This window comes from Cricetulus griseus, chromosome 10 (assembly GCF_003668045.3).
Source record: "Cricetulus griseus strain 17A/GY chromosome 10, alternate assembly CriGri-PICRH-1.0, whole genome shotgun sequence".
In the NCBI taxonomy this organism is placed as follows: Eukaryota; Metazoa; Chordata; class Mammalia; order Rodentia; family Cricetidae; genus Cricetulus; species Cricetulus griseus.
In genome coordinates this window covers 9226377-9247295 of record NC_048603.1, presented here as the reverse complement: position 1 = coordinate 9247295, position 20919 = coordinate 9226377, and the positions used below count along the sequence as shown (strand labels likewise).

At 39.5% G+C, this 20919-nt stretch overlaps 1 protein-coding gene across 1 annotated transcript in view; it reads left to right on the top strand.

Annotated features, from left to right (window-relative positions):
- Window positions 1-6878, top strand: part of Emc2 (ER membrane protein complex subunit 2) — a 33563-nt gene extending 26685 nt beyond the window's left edge. Inside the window, exon 11 of the mRNA XM_027431448.2 lies at window positions 6270-6878. Within this exon, the coding sequence (XP_027287249.1) occupies window positions 6270-6356 (87 nt within the window). The 3' untranslated portion in view covers window positions 6357-6878. The remainder of the gene's footprint in view (window positions 1-6269) is intronic.
- Window positions 6879-20919: the final 14041 nt, after the last annotated feature.

Sequence of the window (20919 nt, the reverse complement as noted above, 5' to 3'; positions counted from 1 at the left end):
TCATGGAAAATTTGTTCATGAGAAAAATACCTGCTTGTATGTTTTTAAACCACATTTATATTTACAGGACATTTGGCAGTTAATATACTTTTTGGCTTACATTTACTCATGTATTTCAGCCATATTTTTCCCAAAAGCTTATGGATAGAATGTTGCCCAGAAACCTAATGCCATCCCAACTTTCTCTCATAAGTGATTCAGATTTTGCTTGGTTGCCCAAAGGAATTTTCTCCTTACCTTTAAATTCAATGGTCTGTGATACAGTTTGTTGATTGTTTTTGGATCAATATTTCTAAATGTACAGAACACTTGTTTACAGGATTCTGTCCTGTTATTTGAGAAAAGATACTTTTAGAATTATGATTTCTTACTGGGCTTGGTGGCCCAAGCCTTTAATCCCAGCACTCGGGAGGCAGAGGCAGGTGGATCTCTGCGAGTTCGAGGCCAGCCTGGTCTACAAGAGCGAGTTCCAGGACAGCCTCCAAAGCTACATAGGGAAACCCTCTCTCAAAAAAACCAAACCAAACAAATAAACAAACAAAAAAAGAACTATGATTTCTTTCCTCTGTTCAAATGTACTCCTTCAAGACTCCTTCTAAATACATCACTTTTCCTTTGCCTGCCTCTCACTCACTCTTTCTCCTTTTTCTGTCATTCTGTAGTTTTTAACATAATAGCGTGGTTTGGAGGTTGCTCACATTCTTTTTCTTGTTTTCCACTTTGGAATGGGGTCCTGGGCTGTTGGGCAGTGTATGTGAGAAGGGAGTTGGGTTATGATAGGGTAGCTTTCCTAACTTGCCTCTTCTGTCTTCCCTCTTTGTTACAGAGACCTCCTTTGCAACTGCTCTGTATGCCTGGTCTTTGTCACGGTTAGACCTGGCTTGGCTTTTCTGACTGCAGTCCTGTTAGACGCCACAGAAGTCTGCAGGGCTGGGATTCTCAGGTGTTGCTCTGAGCTTGAGGTGCTCTGTGGTGTTGGCTTTCTTCTGCAGTTCGCCCCCCCCCCTTAGTTTCTCTCTACCATTCCTTCCTCTGGTTCCACTTTTCTGTGCTATTCAGCTTGGCTTTTGATTTCAGGGTTTCTCTTGGTGCTTTGAAGTATCCGTGCTTCAGGAAGCAGAGGTGTTGGCTGCGTATTTGAAGTCATGCATTGTTTAGTTTGAATTTTCCCATTTGCAAGCAGCTTTCTGACGTACCTGTGATTTGGAGGCTGTGGAGACATTTCCCAACTTTCTTAGGCTGTCTGAAGGTTCATCAACTCAAGTCTTATTGTTTGGGGAACTAATGTTTGTTCGTCATTTGTCATTTTGGGTTTATTGTCTTCGATTCTCTTCTCTACATTTTGGTCTCACGTAGAATTGGTTCTCTGTTGCAGATTCTGCTGCCGTTGGCCACATGGTCACATTTGAATGTTTGGAAAATTGCTTATGATGGAGTTTTTTGAAATGGGTCATTTGAGGGCTGATTTTCTCTTGTGTTCATTTGTTTTTAGTGTTGTTTTAGCATTGCTTAGTTGGAGAAGATTAGAAGTATTAAAACAGTTAAGTGCCCCTAATTATACCATTGAAAATAACCTTTATTTATGTATATTATATATTGTATATTATAGAAAATCTTAGTTCTGTTAGCATATTATGACTCAGAATGCTTATAAATAGCTCATTTGTGTTTCTTTCAGTGTAGTTGGCATAGCCCGGATCTCTCCCTCCCTCTCTCTCTCTCTCTCTCTCTCTCTCTCTCTCTCTCTCTCTCTGTGTGTGTGTGTGTGTGTGTGTGTTTTAAAGATATTTGGAGTTTTATTAGAAACAACTAGCTACCCAGAACCTTTTGACATGGCATGAATGCATTTTTAAAAGCAGCTATTATTAAATTATTCTATATGTGGAAACAAGGACCCAAGTTATAAATAGCCATTTCATTGGACAATACAGAAGAAGCGTGTTGGGCTAATAAGGGCAAACATTATGTTGTAACAGGTCCTCCTGATTTTCTTATTTTCATTTCTTCTTTCCAAGACTGCCGACTTCATCTCTCTTAGGCTCTGGAGCTACATTGTATTCATTTTGCGTTTTTTGTTTTTTTTTTTTTTTTTTTCCACTTACTGCTAGGTTTGAGGTTACCCTTATAAATGTCTGCAGTTTATTCATTTTTATCATGCTGAAGTCTCTCACTTTAGATAATTGTTAATGTGTACCTTATCACTTCTTTGGAGCTATGGATAATTCTACACTTAATTTCCTGTTTTCTGGTCTATGTACATGTGTGTTTCTGGTTCACTTATACACTTGGTAACACTGACTTAGAATTCATATATATTCCATAGAGAAGACAGTTTTCTAAATTAATATTTATTTCCACCCATACTTTTAGAGAGTTGTCTTACCAACAGCTTATCTTGGTGTGTGCATAGTGTTAGTTCATGGCTTTATGCTTTTTTCCCCTTACGTGTAGTAAATTTGAACATTGTCATACGTTTCTTGTCTACTTGGATATCTAATTTCATAAACTGTCTTTTTATCTGTTAATATGAATTTAATATTTTATGTCTCCTTTTGATGTATATGGCAAATATTTCTAACTGCTTATTGAAAATATTTCTGGCACCTTATTTTCTGTTTCAAACAAGTTTGACAAGGTGATGTTATGAAGTTAAATGCCTTCAATTCACTAATGATTTCCTTTTTGATTTTTGCTGTGTGTTTTCTGTGGATACTTATCCATAGCTAAAATAACCCATGGATACCCTTGTATCTTTTATTTCCCACTTAGGTTACCTGTCCACTGGGAGATTTTTACTTATGATATGAGATAGGGGTCAGTTTTTACCCATGTGGGTGTCTAATTTTGTCCATGTCTGTGTTATGTATCATGAGTCTTGTTCCATAAAATTAGTTTGATATACTAAATAGAAAAACCATGAGTCCATATTTTCTGGGTTCAAAATTTGACTGAGACATTTATTGCTTACACAGCATTGAGAGATTACATACCATTGAGCTGTATCCCCAGCTCTCCTGTTTTACAAATGAGGAAATTAATGCACAGAAAGATTAGATAATCTTCTCAGGTGCATACTGGTCAAATGACATCGGTTGTCATCCCAGGAACTCTAGTACCTCCAAGTTTGCTCTTCTTAAATCCCAATATGATGCCTCTGACAAAGACAGGCGCTTAGATTTTTAAACCCTCTTTATTTATAATCTCATGTAATTGATACCATTTCATCCCTACTTGTTTTTCATCTTAGATGTAAAATACTCTATACTAATTAACCTAAAGAATCTGATTTCTCTGGACTCGCCTACCCATCTTTTCAGTGACAGAAAGCCTCCTAGATTTCCCCTACTTGCTGAGATCAGCTTTAACAGCTGACATTATTTTGGTGTTTTAAGCTGTTGATCATACATCTGAACCCTGCTCTTGGTGACCTTTGCCCTTTCTTCAATACTCACTTTGTTCCTTCCTCCTCCATCTCCTCTCCTTCCTTCCTCCTTTAGCTCAGCGTCTCCTTCCTCACCTTTTATGTTACTAGATCTGTTTTACTTTTAGGGAGCCTTGTAAATACTAACTGTTGCTCAGAAAGAGCTCTGCGAGAAATGGTTATGTGCTTGAGGTTTGGGTTTGGCACTGTAAATTTCCTAGTATCTAATGAGGTGAGTTTTTGTTTTCGTTGTTTTTTGGGGGTGGGAGGGTCTGTAGTCTCCTTTGTAGCTCTGACTGACCTGGTGAAACCCAGGCTGTGGCCTTGACTGTGTGACAGTCCTCCTGACTCAGCCTCCAAGGTGCTGAGATTATAGATATACATCCCTGTATCTGGCTCAGTTTCTCACTCTTACTGGGTAACACATCAGGACAGTGTGTCATTGGTTTCACAATGGATACATCACTGGCTGTAATTTGAGGAGGGAGTTTTCTATTGTTTGGTTGTTTCTGTGTTCTTCCTGGTAAGTTTTGTTGTTCCTGTTTTCAGATCCACAGGACAGGCATGAATAGTTAAGCAAATATAACTGGAATAAGTAAAAATTTGTGAATGATATGAGAAGTATAACTTCCAGACACACATTCTTGTAACTAGATAAATCTTTAAGATCCACTTGAGAATTCAGGAACTTGTATCAAGATTTATAAACCAGTGTAAAGCATAAAATGTTTATTTGTTACTGCATTGTGTTTCTACATATTTATAAATTTAATAAAATGGAGTTTTATCAACAGTTTTTTTTTTGCTTCCCTCTAATGAAACAAGATGTGGTCACTGCTTGCTCTTTAACTAGGTAATTGCTCTAGTATGTTGACTAGAACAGGCATTGGTTTAGTGCTCAGGAAGTTTATTGTAAACCTACTGACAATTTTCCAGATCAATTCTTCTTCCATATACTGTTAAATTTGTCTGTCAGAGATCCATGTGTTATTATGACCATAGATGTGGATCTATTACTGTCCTTTTGGAAAATGGAAAATTAAATCAATCATGATTTGAGGAAAAAAATGAGATCCTGGCTTAATCATTTCACTTGCCATATAACTCTGGAATAGACTAAATAATTGCCTGTCAGGAAGAACTTGAAATAAGATGATTTATATTTGCAACTTTTTAATGTGTTTTGACAGAAATAAGCTACCCTGGTTTATCCTAAATTGTAGTGGTTGTCAGTACTGGTGACAATTTTTATTAGCTAACTTTGGAAAACCACACTTTTATTTTTAAAAGATATATATATCTGCAGAATTATATATATATATATAGTTCTGTATTTAAAAGTAGATTTTAAGGCATTGCAAAATTTTTATTTTCACTTTGCTCTTAAAAAAATTAGAATAATTGTAGACTGATAAATTAGAATAAGTGTTTTATACTCTTTTCCCCAAACCTATCAACGCTTTTTCTCAAAATTAGTCCATAAATTTTGTGATTAGAGTTATTTCTGTGTGCACCGAGTAAGCAGTAAAACCAAAGCCTCTCTGTGTTTGCTAAGTCTCACAAAGGTAAAGTTATCAAGTGGATGGTAGAACGACAGGTATGTAATGTTTGATTGCTAAGAGAAATGACTTTCAGAAAGTTTTAAATAAGATGTAACCGTAATTCATAAGCTTAGCTGCTGTTTGAACATTTCCCTCGCGGAAGCAGTGATGATGCCTTACGGGAGGCAAGATGCCTGTGTCTCTAGAGCCATCGAAGATGCCCCTTTCGTTGTCCTCTGTCAGATGACGTCACTGCAGCAGCTGCTGTGTGTGAGCATAGTCAGCTCAGAGGACGGGAGCAGTCGTCGGGAAGCCTGTGCTCCTGTTACCTGTGCTGCGCTGCCCGCCCCTTCTTCCTGGACAGCTCATGAATAGTTTGCCAGATTCAGTTCATTACCAAAGAAATAAATGCCTACTAACTCAAGTATTAGGCACTTACTGTCATAAGACAGTTGCTGGAAAATGTGTTAGAAATACTAGACATTGTTAATTAATACCACATTTTAATCAATACGTGGCCGTGGGAAATGAAGTGCTATAGATAGACTTTTCCCCACCCTCACAGGGAGCACTGCTTTATCTGGTAAATGTGCTGTGGTAAGTCAGGCTGATGTAAATGATGGTGACGGTCAGTGCAGTTAGAAAACTCATTTTGAAATCAGCAGGGGGTACTCTGCACTGATTCCCCAGTGACTGAAGTGTATGAGTTTTGAATGTAATACATTATGAGTTTGCTTTTGCATACAAACCTAGGACTTGATACACTATTTTTGGTTTTAATTATAAAATCTAATCCCAGTAAACAAGAAGTATATCATCCTGTTAACTAACAAATCTGAGATGCTAAAATTCTGACCTGTTCTTAATGATCTTAAGGTTCTGCACCTTTATGTCTACATGTTTAATTAAAGTCCTTTGACTTGTATTGCACTTGCTTGAGATGCCAAACATCTATTTGTAGGGTAGACAAGTAGATACCAACTCCTTTCCTCTGTCTGGATGAACCTAACATTGAAATTGTACAGTGCTTCATAAATGCTATAGTGTCTGAATCTAATGTAAGTTTTTATAGGTTGTCATTCTAATTAAAATCAACTTACACTGCCCAAGTATGCAGTGGAATATTTGTACACTTCAGCTGCAGAGACTCTAATACAAATGTCCATAAAACTCTGTTTGCTATATTGAAAAAAGCTTGTGATTTCACACAAATGATACATTACTATTTTTAGTAGCAATATAAAGATGAGTGTGATGTTTGAACTTTCCAATGATATTGAGACTGATGGAATTGTTTTTTTCTTTAGTTTGCAGGTCGAAGTAAGAAGGAAAGCAAATACTCTCTTAAGGCAGTTGAAGACATGTTGGAAACATTGCAGATCACACAGTCTTAAGGTTTCAGAACTCTTTGACATTAGCTTTCCAAACAGTACAGTTGAACTTCTCTCGGCCTGTGACTTGTTTACGAAATGCCTAGTGCTATTCGAATTCTAGCTTTCTCTCAAGAGGTCAGTTATCAAGAATGTGTTCAAATAAACCTCAACTTGCCTTGTACTGCTAAGCTGAGAGATGGAGGGAGTCCATGAAGAGAGATTGAAGACCCATTGATTGTATGTCAGTCTTATCACCTCCTTACACCTTTTTAAATTAACCATGATTTATTAAACTAGTGCATGAAAATTGAGGCTTCTTTTGTTGTGTTGTAATTAGTATGTTGTTATAGAGCGTATTTTTCAGCTAAGTTCTCATTGGTGATAAGAAATTTACAAAATTTATAGCGTAGAGAACAAATTATTTGAGTGTTTTATAGTGGCAGGTGGGATTTTGTTCTACATTTCAGAGGGATGTTTGGGTTTTTATTCTTTTAACTTGTTCTGATAATGAGTCTTCATTAAATTATGTCATTCTCTACAGTTGGTGATGTCTCTGTGAAATTTGTTTGATGTATAATAGGTAATATAGGCTGAACATTTAGAAGTAACCTTTTTACACATTATGTGTATTAAGACTTTTAGATGTGAATTATGGAAAATATCCTTAGGATCATAGAAATTTCTACAAAAGATATTGTTATCCCTGGGATATACTTAGTTTTGGGTGTGAAAGGAAAAATGTAAACTATCCTTATGAATAAAATGGTTACAGTTCTCATATACACTCACCTCCTCACTACAGTTTCTTTCCTTTTTCTTTGTGTAGTACATAGCCACCCTTCTGCCTGCGACAGCATTTTGCATATCTTAATAGGTTAGAAAAGCCTGAACACTGAGTACTAGGCAGCTGTCTTTCGAGAGCTGTTTATTCACCATCTGTCATTAGGGGTTGTGGAGAAAATTGACAACTGTCTTCATTATCAGCCATTTTTAACTGTTTTAATGATTCTTTGTCCCAGTATTATTTCTGGTGTTTTATCTAATCTACACGTTAGAGGAGTTTTCATTTGGTATCCTCTGTGAACTAACCCTGTCCATGTGAGGACCGCATTCCACCCCTGATCTGATCTGGGAGCACAAAGATAGGCTTTTTGTGTACAGGAACCCACTAACTCCGTTTCCAGCATCATGAGACGTTTATGTTTGCCATAAAGAACCCGAGCCTGCACATCGTCTTGTTGCCTTTTCTCCCTCTGCTCCCTCTGCTCCCTCCCCACCAGTCAACAGATAGGAATTTACTTCTGCTCTTGTATTTGTGTAGCAAGTATTTTAGTTCTTCCTGTGGCTGCTTACCTTGGTGTCCTTTTATTTCTTAAAGTCACTTCCTGCCAAGAACATAAAGTACGTTGTTAATAGTCGTAATTTATAAATTTCTGCTTAGGTACACTGACGATTTCTGTTCTTTATTTACAGTAAGATATTTTGTTCAGATAGTGACAAAATTCCCTTTGCTCGGGATGAGAAGAGAATCCAGAGGATGCGTCCTAATTCATATGAAGCACAGCCAGTTCACTCCTTATGGTCAGCAGCCAGTAGACAGCTTTTGCTGCATGGGAAGCATTGGCTCTCTGGTGTAACACTATTAGACACGTGCCGACCCTGGGCTCTTAACGCAACTGAGAAACTTAAGTTGCCATGTTTTCAACACTGATGTGGGCACAGATGATGTGTGGTAACAGTCGTGGGTGTGAGATGTGACAGGCTTAGGTAGGCCAGGGAAATGCACAGAAGCTTGCTGAGAAGGCCCTGACTTCAGATGGAAAGCTGAAGCTTTGTGCAGAGGTGCTTTTTGCCTCTTTTTCCTAATCTTCAGAGTCAGAAAACATACCTCAAGTTACTGTTACCAGCTGTTTAGTATGGGAGAGTGACAACCCCAGTTCAGAGAGGGAACACGAGCTAGACAGCGATGGGTGCCATGGCCTCACTCCTGACCAGCATGGGCTGTGACATGTGAAAAATCAACTTGGGTGTTGAAGACTCCAACCATGGGCGTTGCTGACTGCATACCCACTGCTCATGGAAACTTAGGTTTGACACGTCAGCGATGATGCTTCACAGCACAGTGTATTGAAACAGGAAGACACGAGGTGCTGCTCAGGACCTTGTATTCTACTCCAGCAGATTGCATCGTGGGGTCGGGAAAGCAGGTTGACAGGTGATGGTAAAGTACTGATGCAGCCAGTGTCTTAGAGGAGTGCAAGCACTTGCAAGCAACAGACCGAGGGATTGTGAGCCTGTGTATTAAGACACAAAGCTACAAAGGGGAACAGGGCCCTTTCTTTAGGATGGTAAACATTTAGCTCAGAGGGACGAGATAACCAAGAAATAGATCCATAGCTGTGTGGAATTTTGACTTTTGACAGTAGTGTTCTAAACAATGGAACCATCAACAAAATTAACAGCAAAACCTTCTCTGCCCAAACCTACTTCATAAAACAATTGAACTCAAAACGGGCCATATAAAAATGTGAGACTCTAACACTTAGGAGAAAATGAAGAAGGAAATCTTGAGCAGGAGTTAAGCTACCTCCAAGTGACAGCCAGGTATTTTTCCTAACTGAGCATTGTCAGAATTGAAAACTTACTCTCTAAAAGACCCTATTAAATAGAATGATAATGGAAGCTATAAACAAAAACTGCAAACAGAAGTCAAAATGTTTATGGCCACAATATATAGAGAAACTCTCACAACTCTTGAAGAAATAATCCAAGAAAGAAACGTACAAAAGAGTTGCAACGGGCACTTCACAGAAAACTGTGCAGATGTCAAATACGCATATGAAAAAAAATGTTCCTGTTACTGCTGTGTGCATCTTAAAGGTATGGTATGCGATACCATTGGACACCTGTTAGGATACAGAAGCTACAGCAGAAAGGGCTGTGTGCTGACACAGGGTAACTGGCTTGCATAAGTGGCTGATGGGAATAGAAAATGGTTAGCTCTTCAGGAGATCACTCTTTCATGCACGATGTACCTTCTATTGGAGCGTTTACAACTCGTGTTTGGGGGTGATTGTCTTGCACTCAGTACGTTGTCTTGATTCCATGGAGGCGTGACAATCTTCCCTCTTGTTCGAGATGTCTTCCCCGAGTGGTGCCTGCATATAGTACATGTGTGAGTGCATTGGGAAAATAGCATTCTGGAAGTGAAAGTGTGAGAACCCTGTGTTCCAGGCCAGGCTGAGCAACGAAGGATGGGTGTGGCTCTGGGGTATTGCTTGTCTAGCACGCACAAAGCCCTGCATTCAGCACCTATAACACATGATAAATGCATCATTCACAGGGAGGTGTAGATTAATAAAATATGCTTCCAGAACAAGGGTCCTCATGTCTTCCCTTTATTCCTTAGCAAAAGAAATGGCCAGGGGAAGTCACTTCCAAAACCTAATGTGTTTAGAGGCCTTAAATAGTGACTCTTGAGTACAGGTGGTTAGAGAGCAGAAGGAACCGTACGACCTTGATCCACGACATGGAAAATACAGTTCAATAGTTTGCATGTGATTTTCCTTGGGGGAATTTGGTGGGGATCAAATCCAGGGCCTCGGCCTAGAACACACTTTATATAGCAAATACTTTTTAAAGTGAGCTACACCCTGCAATTTGTGTTTTAATCCCAGCGAGTTTATGTTTTAATATATCCAAAAGGCAATCCTGAGATCCACTAAAAAGGGAAGCCCATTGTTAACTGGACTTTATTTATTTATTTTTTTCCCGAGACAGGCTTTCTCTGTGGCTTTGGAGCCTGTCCTGGAACTAGCTCTTGTAGACCAGGCTGGTCTCGAACTCACAGAGATCCGCCTGCCTCTGCTTCCTGAGTGCTGGGATTAAAGGCATGTGCCACCACCGCCTGGCTGCTAAACTAGACTCTTGTTGGACAGTGGAGATTGGAGGAAGCATAGTGCTGTGGAGATCTGTGTGTTATGTTCTTTGTTTTTTAAACTTTCTCATGTGAATCATCATTGTATTACATTTTCCTTTTCTGCTTTTTTCCTTCTTGTTTTCAACTCAAAACTTTTTCACCACAAACCTCTCCATCCGAGGTAGTATCATACAGAAATGAAGTATATGTATATTATATTTTGGAGTTTTTTTCTTTTTAATTTTAAAATAGTATGTAAACAAGTTTATTGCTGTTTAATTTCTCAGAACTTGGGCTCAATTACTTTGATATGTATGTTCATTGTTCTTACATTTTTAGTTGTAAGCATAGACTTTAAAGGCTGAGCCATCTCTCCAGCTCATGTTCATGGTTCTTAACAGCACCACTAACCTTAGACGTTTATAAAGCAGGCATTGGTGTTCATATGTAAACATGTCTATATGTTTATAAGTATGTATCAATATACTTTCAGATTTGCAGTTTTTGCACCCAGCTGTAATCACCACCATGACATACAGAAGATACAGCAGAAAGCAAGAAAATTGAATTCCTTAGTCATGTTCTTCTATGATTTCTAATAGATTTCGATCTCCAAAAAACTAAATTAGAAGCGCATTGCTAGAAATCACTTTTTAAGTACCTTTCAGGAAAATGGGGAAGAATTACATGAAGAGGTACCGTCTTGTGAACCCACTTGGTAACAGTGTCTGCTGTCTGCATCAATTTGAAATCAAATTGAAGATCTCCAGAGGCGTAGTGAGGAACCTCTGATTTCAAATGTTGGGCTCAAGTGACAGCTGATTTGGGATCTGATTTCAGTTTATTGGCCTACCTGTCATTCTTGGTAGGTCAGAGAGGATCAGAGACAATACAGCCCCATTGTTTGGTAACTCCTCAGTGACTTAAAGCAAACGACTGGAATGCGGAAGCCTACAATTTTTTAAAAATTTAAAATTTTAGTTGGGGAGTCAAGGTGGTGACAAAATGTTTCGAATCTGTATACAAACAAACACACATATAAATGTAATATGTATGTATACACATACACATATATAAATGCCTTACTAAAAAGAACTTCAAACATACCCTGAAGTGTCAGGAGCTTTAGTTAGTGTGTCTGACAGCCACCTGGCAGCTATAATGTTGGTTTTATGAATATGCAGAATAATTAAAATAGAACAATTAATGATGTATACTCCATATGACCTATTGTCTGCACAACAGGGTTGTTATAGAGATGAGAAAGAGAAAAATAATTAAAGGTGTTGAAGTAGTTACGTATTTTATTTCATATTAAGGTAGGAACTGCTATAGGTGTCACACAGAAATGTGGACTATTCTATAGCATATTCTGTGGTATTAACCTAGGTTAATATCATTGTATTTGTAATTAGTATATTAGTGAATCTCAAATTTAGTTGCTTAGTTTAAATTCATAATTTAACAGTGATTGATTTGAAATTAAAACACGACCTTCATGTTCAGCTCTATACTTTTCCTTTCACAAGCCTGTAGAAGTACGCCACCTAGAGTTTTAAATTTTTTAAATTATAGCTAGGGTGATGCTATTTGGAACTAGAAAATGTGGTCTCATTTTATTCAAAATCGTGCCAGGTGTTAGAATAATTGTGGATCATTGTTACATATGTATTGCTTTTTGACATGAAACTTTCTTAAAGTTGTCGAATATTTGTTGGATATTTTCATTTCATTATTCCCCGTTCAGCAATTTACTTAATCTTTGTCTGTTTGAGATCAATAACAAGTCAAGTTCAAGAGTTACAAGTTTTAAAGCCTGCTTCAATAAACTTAGGGCAAATTTCAACACGATTATTAGTTAAATAATTTGTATAAATCAGTGCATCTGTGTATGTGTAACAAATGCAGGCTCCTTTATCCTCAGTGTGTTCAGTGGGTTTTTAAGTGTAATTGTATTAATCCAGGGCATAGCCACTGAATAATCTTTGATGCTGGAAATTTGCATATCAGATGCTGGTCAGCCTGTATTCCACTAATAAATGTTTCCAAATGCTTACACAATGCAAATTTAAAACCTTTTTATTTGGTCCCTGTGGCCTTTTAAGTAGTATTGTGGCTTAAATTTGGAATAACCCCCATGTGTTTGAACACTTGGTGCTGTTTCAGAAGTTTTCGAACCCTATAGTAGGGAGCTTCCCTGGGAGAAGTAGGCCACTGGGGGCAGGACTTGAGGTCCCCTACACAGGATCTAACAGCCTAGTGTTCCTGCAGGCATGCCTTTGCCAGGATGGTCTGTATTCCCTCTTAAAGCATCAATGTAAAAACAAACAAACAGCAATATACACGCAGACGTGATACATACATTGACTTGGACCAAAAAAAAAAAATTAAGGAGGACTGGTTTAAAATTTATTCATAGGAATAAAAGTCTTTAATCAAGACACTTGCTTAAGACACTGAGTTCTCTCAGCTGTCCAAGTAGGCAGTGCTAAAATGTATTGATATGTACTAGTGATTGTGATAGAGAAACATCAATTTAAAAAAAACTTGGAAAATTTGCAACCTAAGCAATTTACAACCATCAAGAGCCTTGGTCCTATCTTTGAAAAGAAAAAAAAAAAAATCCTGTTCCTCATAGTTCTTGCAACATTGCACCCTGTAACAACTGGAATTTGTTATTGGAGAGATGAATGTTTGAGTGATATTTCTACAAGATGATCTACATGAGGCCAGATTGCTGGCTGAAGCTTTCCCTCGCTGGTGTTTCTCATCCGTGCTTTCTACAAACCAGAGCAAATGTCCCCAGTAGGAACGCCTCTCGCTCCATTTCCCCTTCTCCTAACATCTACTGGCCCTAAAGTGAACGTTTAGGAAAAGTGTGCTGATTTCCTATTCTGTCTCCATGCCAACTGATGTCCGGGAGGAATATCAAAGAAGTGCTAAACTTCTCAACACTCCAAATGAGGTTAGCGGACTGTGAATTTAATTAGCAACATTTGAAAGTTGTATGTGGGGTTTATTTTTAATTGAGTATGACAAATTTTGTTTGAAGCAGAGCAGGAACTCCTTGATAGCAGCTACGTTTTGCAGAGACTCAGAGTGAAAGATTTATGAAATTTCCCAACGTGCTAAGAATATGAACCAGACAGAAAAAAAATCCAAGTTACAGTAAATGTCAGTGGTTTAAAAAAAAAAAAAAAACCAAACCTAAACTTACTTTTCAGTTCTAAAGTATATATACGTTTTATTTATAATATGTTCTTAAGGCTTTATGCTACCCAGAGTATCTTGCAGTTGCCATGGGGAGCTCTGTTGTTCGTCAACGTAGGGTTTCCTGCTTGGCGAGATATATATTTATGATGGCATCTGTGTTTGCTGGTTGTTGCATTTGCAGTGGAACTTGTGTTTTGGCCAGTTGAAGAGAAGGGAAAAGAAAGCAAATTAAACTTGACTTCTTGGCAGTGAAGCCCAGGCTTCTTGTTACTTGCATCTATTCATTCCAAGAACACAAAATGTTACTGCCGTCGTGTTCCTTTGCTCTATACACACGGCAGGCGTTTCTAATAATATAAAAAAACTCAGAAGATAAAGAGTGTTGCATTGTCAGCTGACAGGCACTTTTCATTTTAATGTGGGAAATCTGCCTGTGTAGAATGCCTGACTCTTAACTGGCTTTGTCAAAGAGGAATCATCAATATCATGGAATGTGTCATTTACTTAAAACAAGTGGGATTTTTTTTTTTTTTTTTGATTTCTGAGACAGGATTTCCCTATCACCGAGGCTAACTTTGAGCTCTTGATCCTTTTTTCCTCTACCTTCCAAATGCTGATTGCAGACATGTGCTACCTCATCCAAGCACAACTGAAAATCCAAATGAGCCCATTTCAAAATTCTGCCTTGAGCTTTAATAATAGACACAAGATAGGAAATAATGGTTAACTTATTAGTGTCGGGCATTTCTTCTTAAAACAAATTCGAGCGTGTGTTTTAGATTTATCATACATTGTACTTCAATGGCTTTTACAAAGCCATGTTTACTACAGAACCCCGTTTGATGTTCCTAAGTTTATCATCAGGCTGCTAAAGAACTATCAAGAACAAGAAATGGCTAATACAGGCCCTTAGTGTAAGGACCTAAGGTGTCGTTATATAAATTAATTGCCCTTTGTGTATTTTTTATTTTAGTGTTTGTAGTATTGGAGGCAGCATTTGGTGAAACATAGAATGTTGTATGTCCCAGTTATGGTGTTGCATATGCAAAAAGAGTGTGATAGACAATTATCTCATCCTTAGGTCTTGCCCTCAAGGAGTTTCATTTAGTTGAGAAGACCGTTAATAAGAAAGAAAATTCTGTGTTATCACTAACCAACTTTTCAGCTTATTGCTGTAAGAATAAAGTGCAGTCTCTTTGCACAAATTAATGTTCATGTGTAATGAGCACCTTCAGTTGAAGATGAAAGTAAAGGTGAGAAGGTTTTGTGACCACTTGCATTCAAGATGAAAAGAGTAATATATATTTTTAAGACAGGGTCTCTCTATGTAGCCCTGGAAGTTCTAGAACTTGCTATGTGGACCAGGCTGTACTTGAACTCAGAGATCCTTCAACCTCTGCCTCCCAAGTGCTAGGACCGAAGGCATGGGCCACAATGCCCATCATACCCCACCATTGCAAAACATGCCACAGTCAGAAGGAAGACAAAATAATACAAATTTTAGGTACATGTTTTATGTCTTTCTTACTAGGATAAAACATTTCAGAAAAACAATGGAAAGGTAAAAATGAGGCAGAGCTTTTGTATACTAAACCGATATTTCCAATACAACTTAAAATTTATAAGGGATATCTGTAATTTGCAATTAATTTAAAGTATCTCTTGCCCCTCCCATCCCCTCTTCCCATCTGCCACCCACTCCTCAGAGTGGTGGCAAGGCCTTCCTTGGGGAGTCAACAAAGTCTGGCATACCAAGTTGAGGCAGGACCAAACCATATCAAGGCTGAGCAAGGTATCCCACCATAGAGAATGGGCTCCGAAAAGCCAGTTCATACACCTAGGATAGGTTCTGGTGCCATTGCTAAGGTTCCACCCAAACAGATGGAGTCACATAACTGTCACCCATATTCAGAGAGTCCAGTTCAGCCCCATGGAGGTTCTCCAGCTGTCAGTTCCCGTTAGCTCAGGTAAGCTGTCTCTGTGGTTTTTCCCCATCATGCTCTCGTGCCTCCCCGCCGAGTTGGGAGATGGACATGGGTAGGGGGGCAATGAAAGAGGTACCATGTTCAATTTAAGATAAATGCAACTGTCCTCTTGTGAGATCATGAAACTCTTAAAACCTCGTGAGTGGAAAATGCCCAAATAGTAGCTTAAGGGGAATTTAATGCACAGAGAGCTGAGCAAGGAAGGAATTAAGGTCTGGAATGGAAGGCTTGTTACTTGTTACAATTTTGAGAGTTGAAAGAAAATAATTGTAAAGGAAAGAGAATGTAGGAAATACAGTTTACAGAGCTCTGTGTGTAATAATGACCAGGAAGAATGGAACTCAGAAGGTGGTACAATTGCCAGAGGCTTGAAATCAGGCTTCAGCATACAGAAGAGGCAAACCACATTCATTCTGGTACTAAGAATATGCATGTCCTGTTTTCACATTTGAACTGGGACTTTGTGTATTGCATGTTATCCTAGTTACGTTCCATGCCCAAGGCTTAGGGGAGTCTTACCCAGAGTGGATACCGAACTCTGATCTTGGTAGTACATGACTGATGTTGGCTTCAAGTTAGAAAGGTCTAAGATGATCATTTTTAAGGACTTCATGGATGTTGATTTCCACAAAACACAGCACTCAGCTGGGTAGTTCATAGGATTGATAACTTGAAGGCTGAGAAAGGTAGACAGCATGGTTGTTAAATAACGGAGAAGAAAAGGATGGCTAGTAATTAAATCACTCAGATTTTTGTCTATAATCCAAGAAGATTGTGGAGTGTACCTCTGCCTAACTCAGGGTCTTTTATGAAGCCACTGTGAATTAAGACTACTGCAAAACATACTGAATCTAAAATGAGAAACAGACAAATAGTCACTTTATCAAAGAGTCCCATTATAGTCCTTGTGTGTCGTGCTATGAAAGGTATGTTTTATCAGTACATAATTGACATTTACTAAAGTGTTGGGAGTGTCTTGAACTTAAAGCTGACCTGAACTGATGGAGACAAAAGAACACAGAGTTGTCCAATTGAGGAGGCAGAAGGAAACATGAGCAGATTTTTAAAATATTAAATTTAAGATCGAGAAATGGCGAGAAACACCACAGTCTAGTATAAACTGTTTTTCATCCACTTATGTGACTGTCTTAATGATAAAACATTTAATAGGAAATAAAGCATAGACAGTGTATATTTGTTGCAAGGTTCTTTAAAATAGGAATGATGCTTTTTAAAAATTAAGCTAAAGGGGATGCTATCCATCTTTTAGACTATAATCATAAGATAAAATTTGAATAATTAAAAAAACAGACCTTGGAGACTAAAAAATTAGTACATTAAAACCGCACATGGAAAAGTGCATTTTACTAGCATACAGTTAGTATTAGGTTCTGGTCATTAGATTGAGTTTTGGTTAGAGTTTAAAATAAGCTACTTATTCTCTACAGTTATATTCTCTTGGCTTTTATTTTAGTTATAGTTTCTATTGCTTAAATAAAACACTATGACCTAAAGCAACTTTCGAGAAATGGGTTTATTTATTTATAACTCTGGGGTCACAGGAGCTGAAGCAGAGGCCATGGAGGATCACTGCTTACTGGCTTGCTCCTTGTGGCTTGCTTAGCCTACATTTCTTTTTTATTATATTAAAGCTTTTTTTTTATTCATTTATTTCTTTTACATTCCAATCCCGGTTCCCCCTCTCTCCTTTCCCGAAACTCCCATTTGCTCCTCAGAGCGGGTTAAGTCCTCTCCTAGAAGTCTGCTAAGTCTGTCCCATCATCTCCTTGAGGCAGGACCAAGGCACCTCTCCACCCCATACCCCTGTGTCTAGGCTGGGCAAGGTATCTCTCCATATAGCATGGGCTCCATTAAGTCAATTTGTGCATTAGAGTCAGATCTTGGACCCACTGCCATTGGCCTCATATATTGTCCCAGTCGCACCGTTGTCACCGATATTAAGGGAGTCTGGTTAGGTCTCATGCAGGTTCCCCATTTGTCAGACCTGAGTCGGTGACCTCTCACTAGCTTGGGTCAGCTGATCCTGTGGGTTTCCCATCATGGTCTTGACTCCTTTGTTCATATTATCGCTCCTCCCTCATGGAGTTATGATAAAGCCCGAGGGGGACCTTGCGTGGGGGACCTTGGTGGATCCCATTGCTGGCGAGGGTGACCGAGGTGGAGGGACAAACAGGCCAGGCAGACAGAGCTTAGTGAGTTTTATTAGAAAGGGGAGGGGGGAGGTAAAGAGACAGAGACGCAGAGAGGGCAGAAGAGAAGAGGGAGACAGGGAAAGTCCTGTCTGCCCCAGGGAGCCGCAGGAAGAGAGAGCAAAGGAGAGCGTAAGTGGCCAGGGTCTGTGTTTTAAAGAAATTCTTTGCACCTGCGTGCTGCGTGCACAATCATGGAACCCTGGGCTGACCAGGGCACCGCCTGACTGCACTCTGCCAGGTGACAGGGGCGGGCCAGCATAATGCCTGAGTCCTTAGGCGTGGCTCCCTTGGTGCTGCTGGGTCCCTGAAGCTCCGGCCTTCCTCGAGCTCGGGCCTCCCTCTGATGCTGCAGCTTCTGGGCTGACGCTGCTCCTGGGGCTCCTGGCCTACATGCTTGAACAAGCCAGGGCCACCGGCCCAGGTAGGTGTAGAGCCAGGCCTTCCCGTGCCAATCACTAGGAAATGACCCACAGGCTTGCCTACGGCCATTCTCGTGAATGCAAGTTTGTCAATCGCAGCTGAGGCTCCTCTTCCCAGATAGCTCGTCTCAAGTGGACAGGAAAAACCAACCAGGGCAGCCTCGTCCTCGCTGTCACGAGCTAAAATGCTTTCCTCCAGCTCAGTGTGCTAGCTCCATCACTAACTCCCAGAATCACAGAGCAAAGTGACTCCAGAGTGCAATCTCTGACAAAGTAAACCAAAACAAACCCTCCCTTAAGCTGCTTCTGTCAGATACTTTGTCACAACAAAAAGAGTCTACGAAACAGTGACTACAGGTACAAGAAGTGGGGTCATCCCTGTGGCTACATAACCCCGTGGTTCAGAAGACTTTGGAAGTGGTTTGTGCTTGGGAAAAATTTGGATGTGCAAGTAAAAAAATTCTTAAATGTCGTAAGTGCTTAATAGACAGGAGCTCAAAAGACCAACTGCTGGCTGATATTTGGAACGCTGAGCTAAAAGCTGGGATGCAGTCTAGGAAATGGCTGTCAAGAATGTCTGAGGATCTCAGCTGGGATGTTCAGCACACATGTTCAGAAAGGTTACACACGATGGTGCACGCCTGTCACTCCAGCATTTGGACACATGGATTGCCCGCTAAGGAGAGCTGCAAGCAGCGGGCAGTCAGCACAGGAGAGGGACCACGTGGGCTACCTGCACCGTTCTACCACGGGCTCCAGTACTGGACATGAAGGTACAGAGTTTGCTTTTTTATGTTTCTGTTGTTCTTATTTATGTCGTGTATAGGGAAGTGGGCATGGGTGTGGAGATCAGAGGACAGCTTTTAAGAGCTGGTTCTTCTGCCATGTGTGTTCTGGGACTGAACTCAGGTTGTGAGCTTTGGTGACAGGCGCCTTTACCCACTTGTCTGCCTAGAGGTAGGTAATTTAGTATTTTACCCGTGTTGCAGTCTTATTTTGGTTCAATCCACCTTCCTATTCTCCCAGTTTTCCTTCTTGGAATGGGAATGTTTAGTCGGTGCTGTTGCATGTTGGAAATATAAACATGGTTTTTGAACTTTTACAGGGTAAATTGACTTATAATAGTTTGCCTTGATTTTCGGAGGAGGCTTTGAACTTGTGCTTCTGAACAATGCTGAAATTGTTGAGACCATGGGTACTCTTGATGTGAGATAGACATAGGACTTTCTGCAGCCCAGAGCAGAACATGGATTTTGATGCCAGGTTGACTTGTGACGGATGCCTGACCTTGGTGTCAAGTGGAGTGGATTGGGAGAGCATGGGTTGGTACAGTGCACCCCTGTGTGTCTACAAATCCGTTTCCAGTGAGCGGGTCACCTTGAGTGTGAATGACATTTATCCAATCAGTTGGGAATCCAGGTGGAATAAAATGGAACGAAGAGGGACGCTCACTGGCGTTAGTGAGTTTTCTTGGTTCCTGGGCGGCTGCCGGGAGATGAGAAGTTTTCTGACAGTATGCTCTTCTCTCATGAGCAGTGAGTCAGGAACTATGAATGGAAACCTCTGGAACTGTGCGCCTGAATGATCCCTTCCCCTTGAGTTGTTTCTGTCAGGGGTTGTGTCATGGTGAAGAAAAGTCTTGTTAACACTGGAAGCTTAGCTCTGTTTGTATCTTAAAGATCCTTTGCGTGCCCTGAGACAGTGGCCTCTCTGTTGCGTCTACCCAGGAGAACATCAGGTCCTCAATTTCCTTCCCAGTCTTCAAATGCAAAGAGATATTATTACATACTGGATGCTCACTTATCACCAGCTGACTTGGGACTCAGGGAGGAGGACTGGGAACTGAAGGTGGTCTTGGATATTATTATTTTTGCTCGGAAGGCGAACAATGAAAGACCAGAGTTGATAATGACCTTTGTAGCTCTGAATTGAGCTTGTGTTTCCAGAATTGCTTTGGGCTCATATTGTAGGATAAAATCCAAAAGAGTATGTAGCTTATAGTATCCATTGTGATGTAGAGCTAAGGTAATCCTATATAGAAAATGTTTTAGTATTTGGGAACCACATGGGCTTTCACAATTATTCAACATTGTCATTATAGTGAGCAAAGCACCACAGACACCACCTTGATATGTGATTCTGTTTTCTTTTTAAAAATCAGATGCTAAAACACACAGCATAGTTTATTAAAATGGGTGTTTTAGACAGGCACAGCAACACAGCTTCACAGAGTCAAACAAATGAGGCATAAACAAAAGTCACACACCTTCAAATAGTATTCGCCAACATTTATGGAATGCGAAAACTCTCAGTAAATAGGAAGACTTGAGCAACAATAAAAGCATGTTTCTATTAATTTTCTAATGCACATCTTGTGAACTTTATGTCACAATTTAGTGCTTTTCAAATTATTTGGTTCACAGATTCTGATAAAGCATCTCGAAAGATGTTCATTTCAGATCTACATATGTTTTTCCATGCTAAAAGCTCCAGTATTTGGCTTTTATGGCATCTGGAAATGTTCTTTAGGAAAGGTATGTGAAACAGCTCTGAAAAATCCACTTAATTCCATGAATACACATGCTAAAAATGATGTTTCTTTTATGAGTGTAGCTACTTGCCAACATTTAGTAGAAAGGTAACTCTTGGAAATTCTACTTGTGAACATTCAAGTTTGATCTGATTCATGACACGGTCAAATAGATGAGCTTGAGGCAAAAAACCAAAAAGCACCAGTTTTTGGCACATCTATAAATGATGACATTGTTTTGCCCACTTAGCACACCGTTTTCTGTAAGACTTAAAACATTACCATGGCTCAGAAACTTGCTCAAT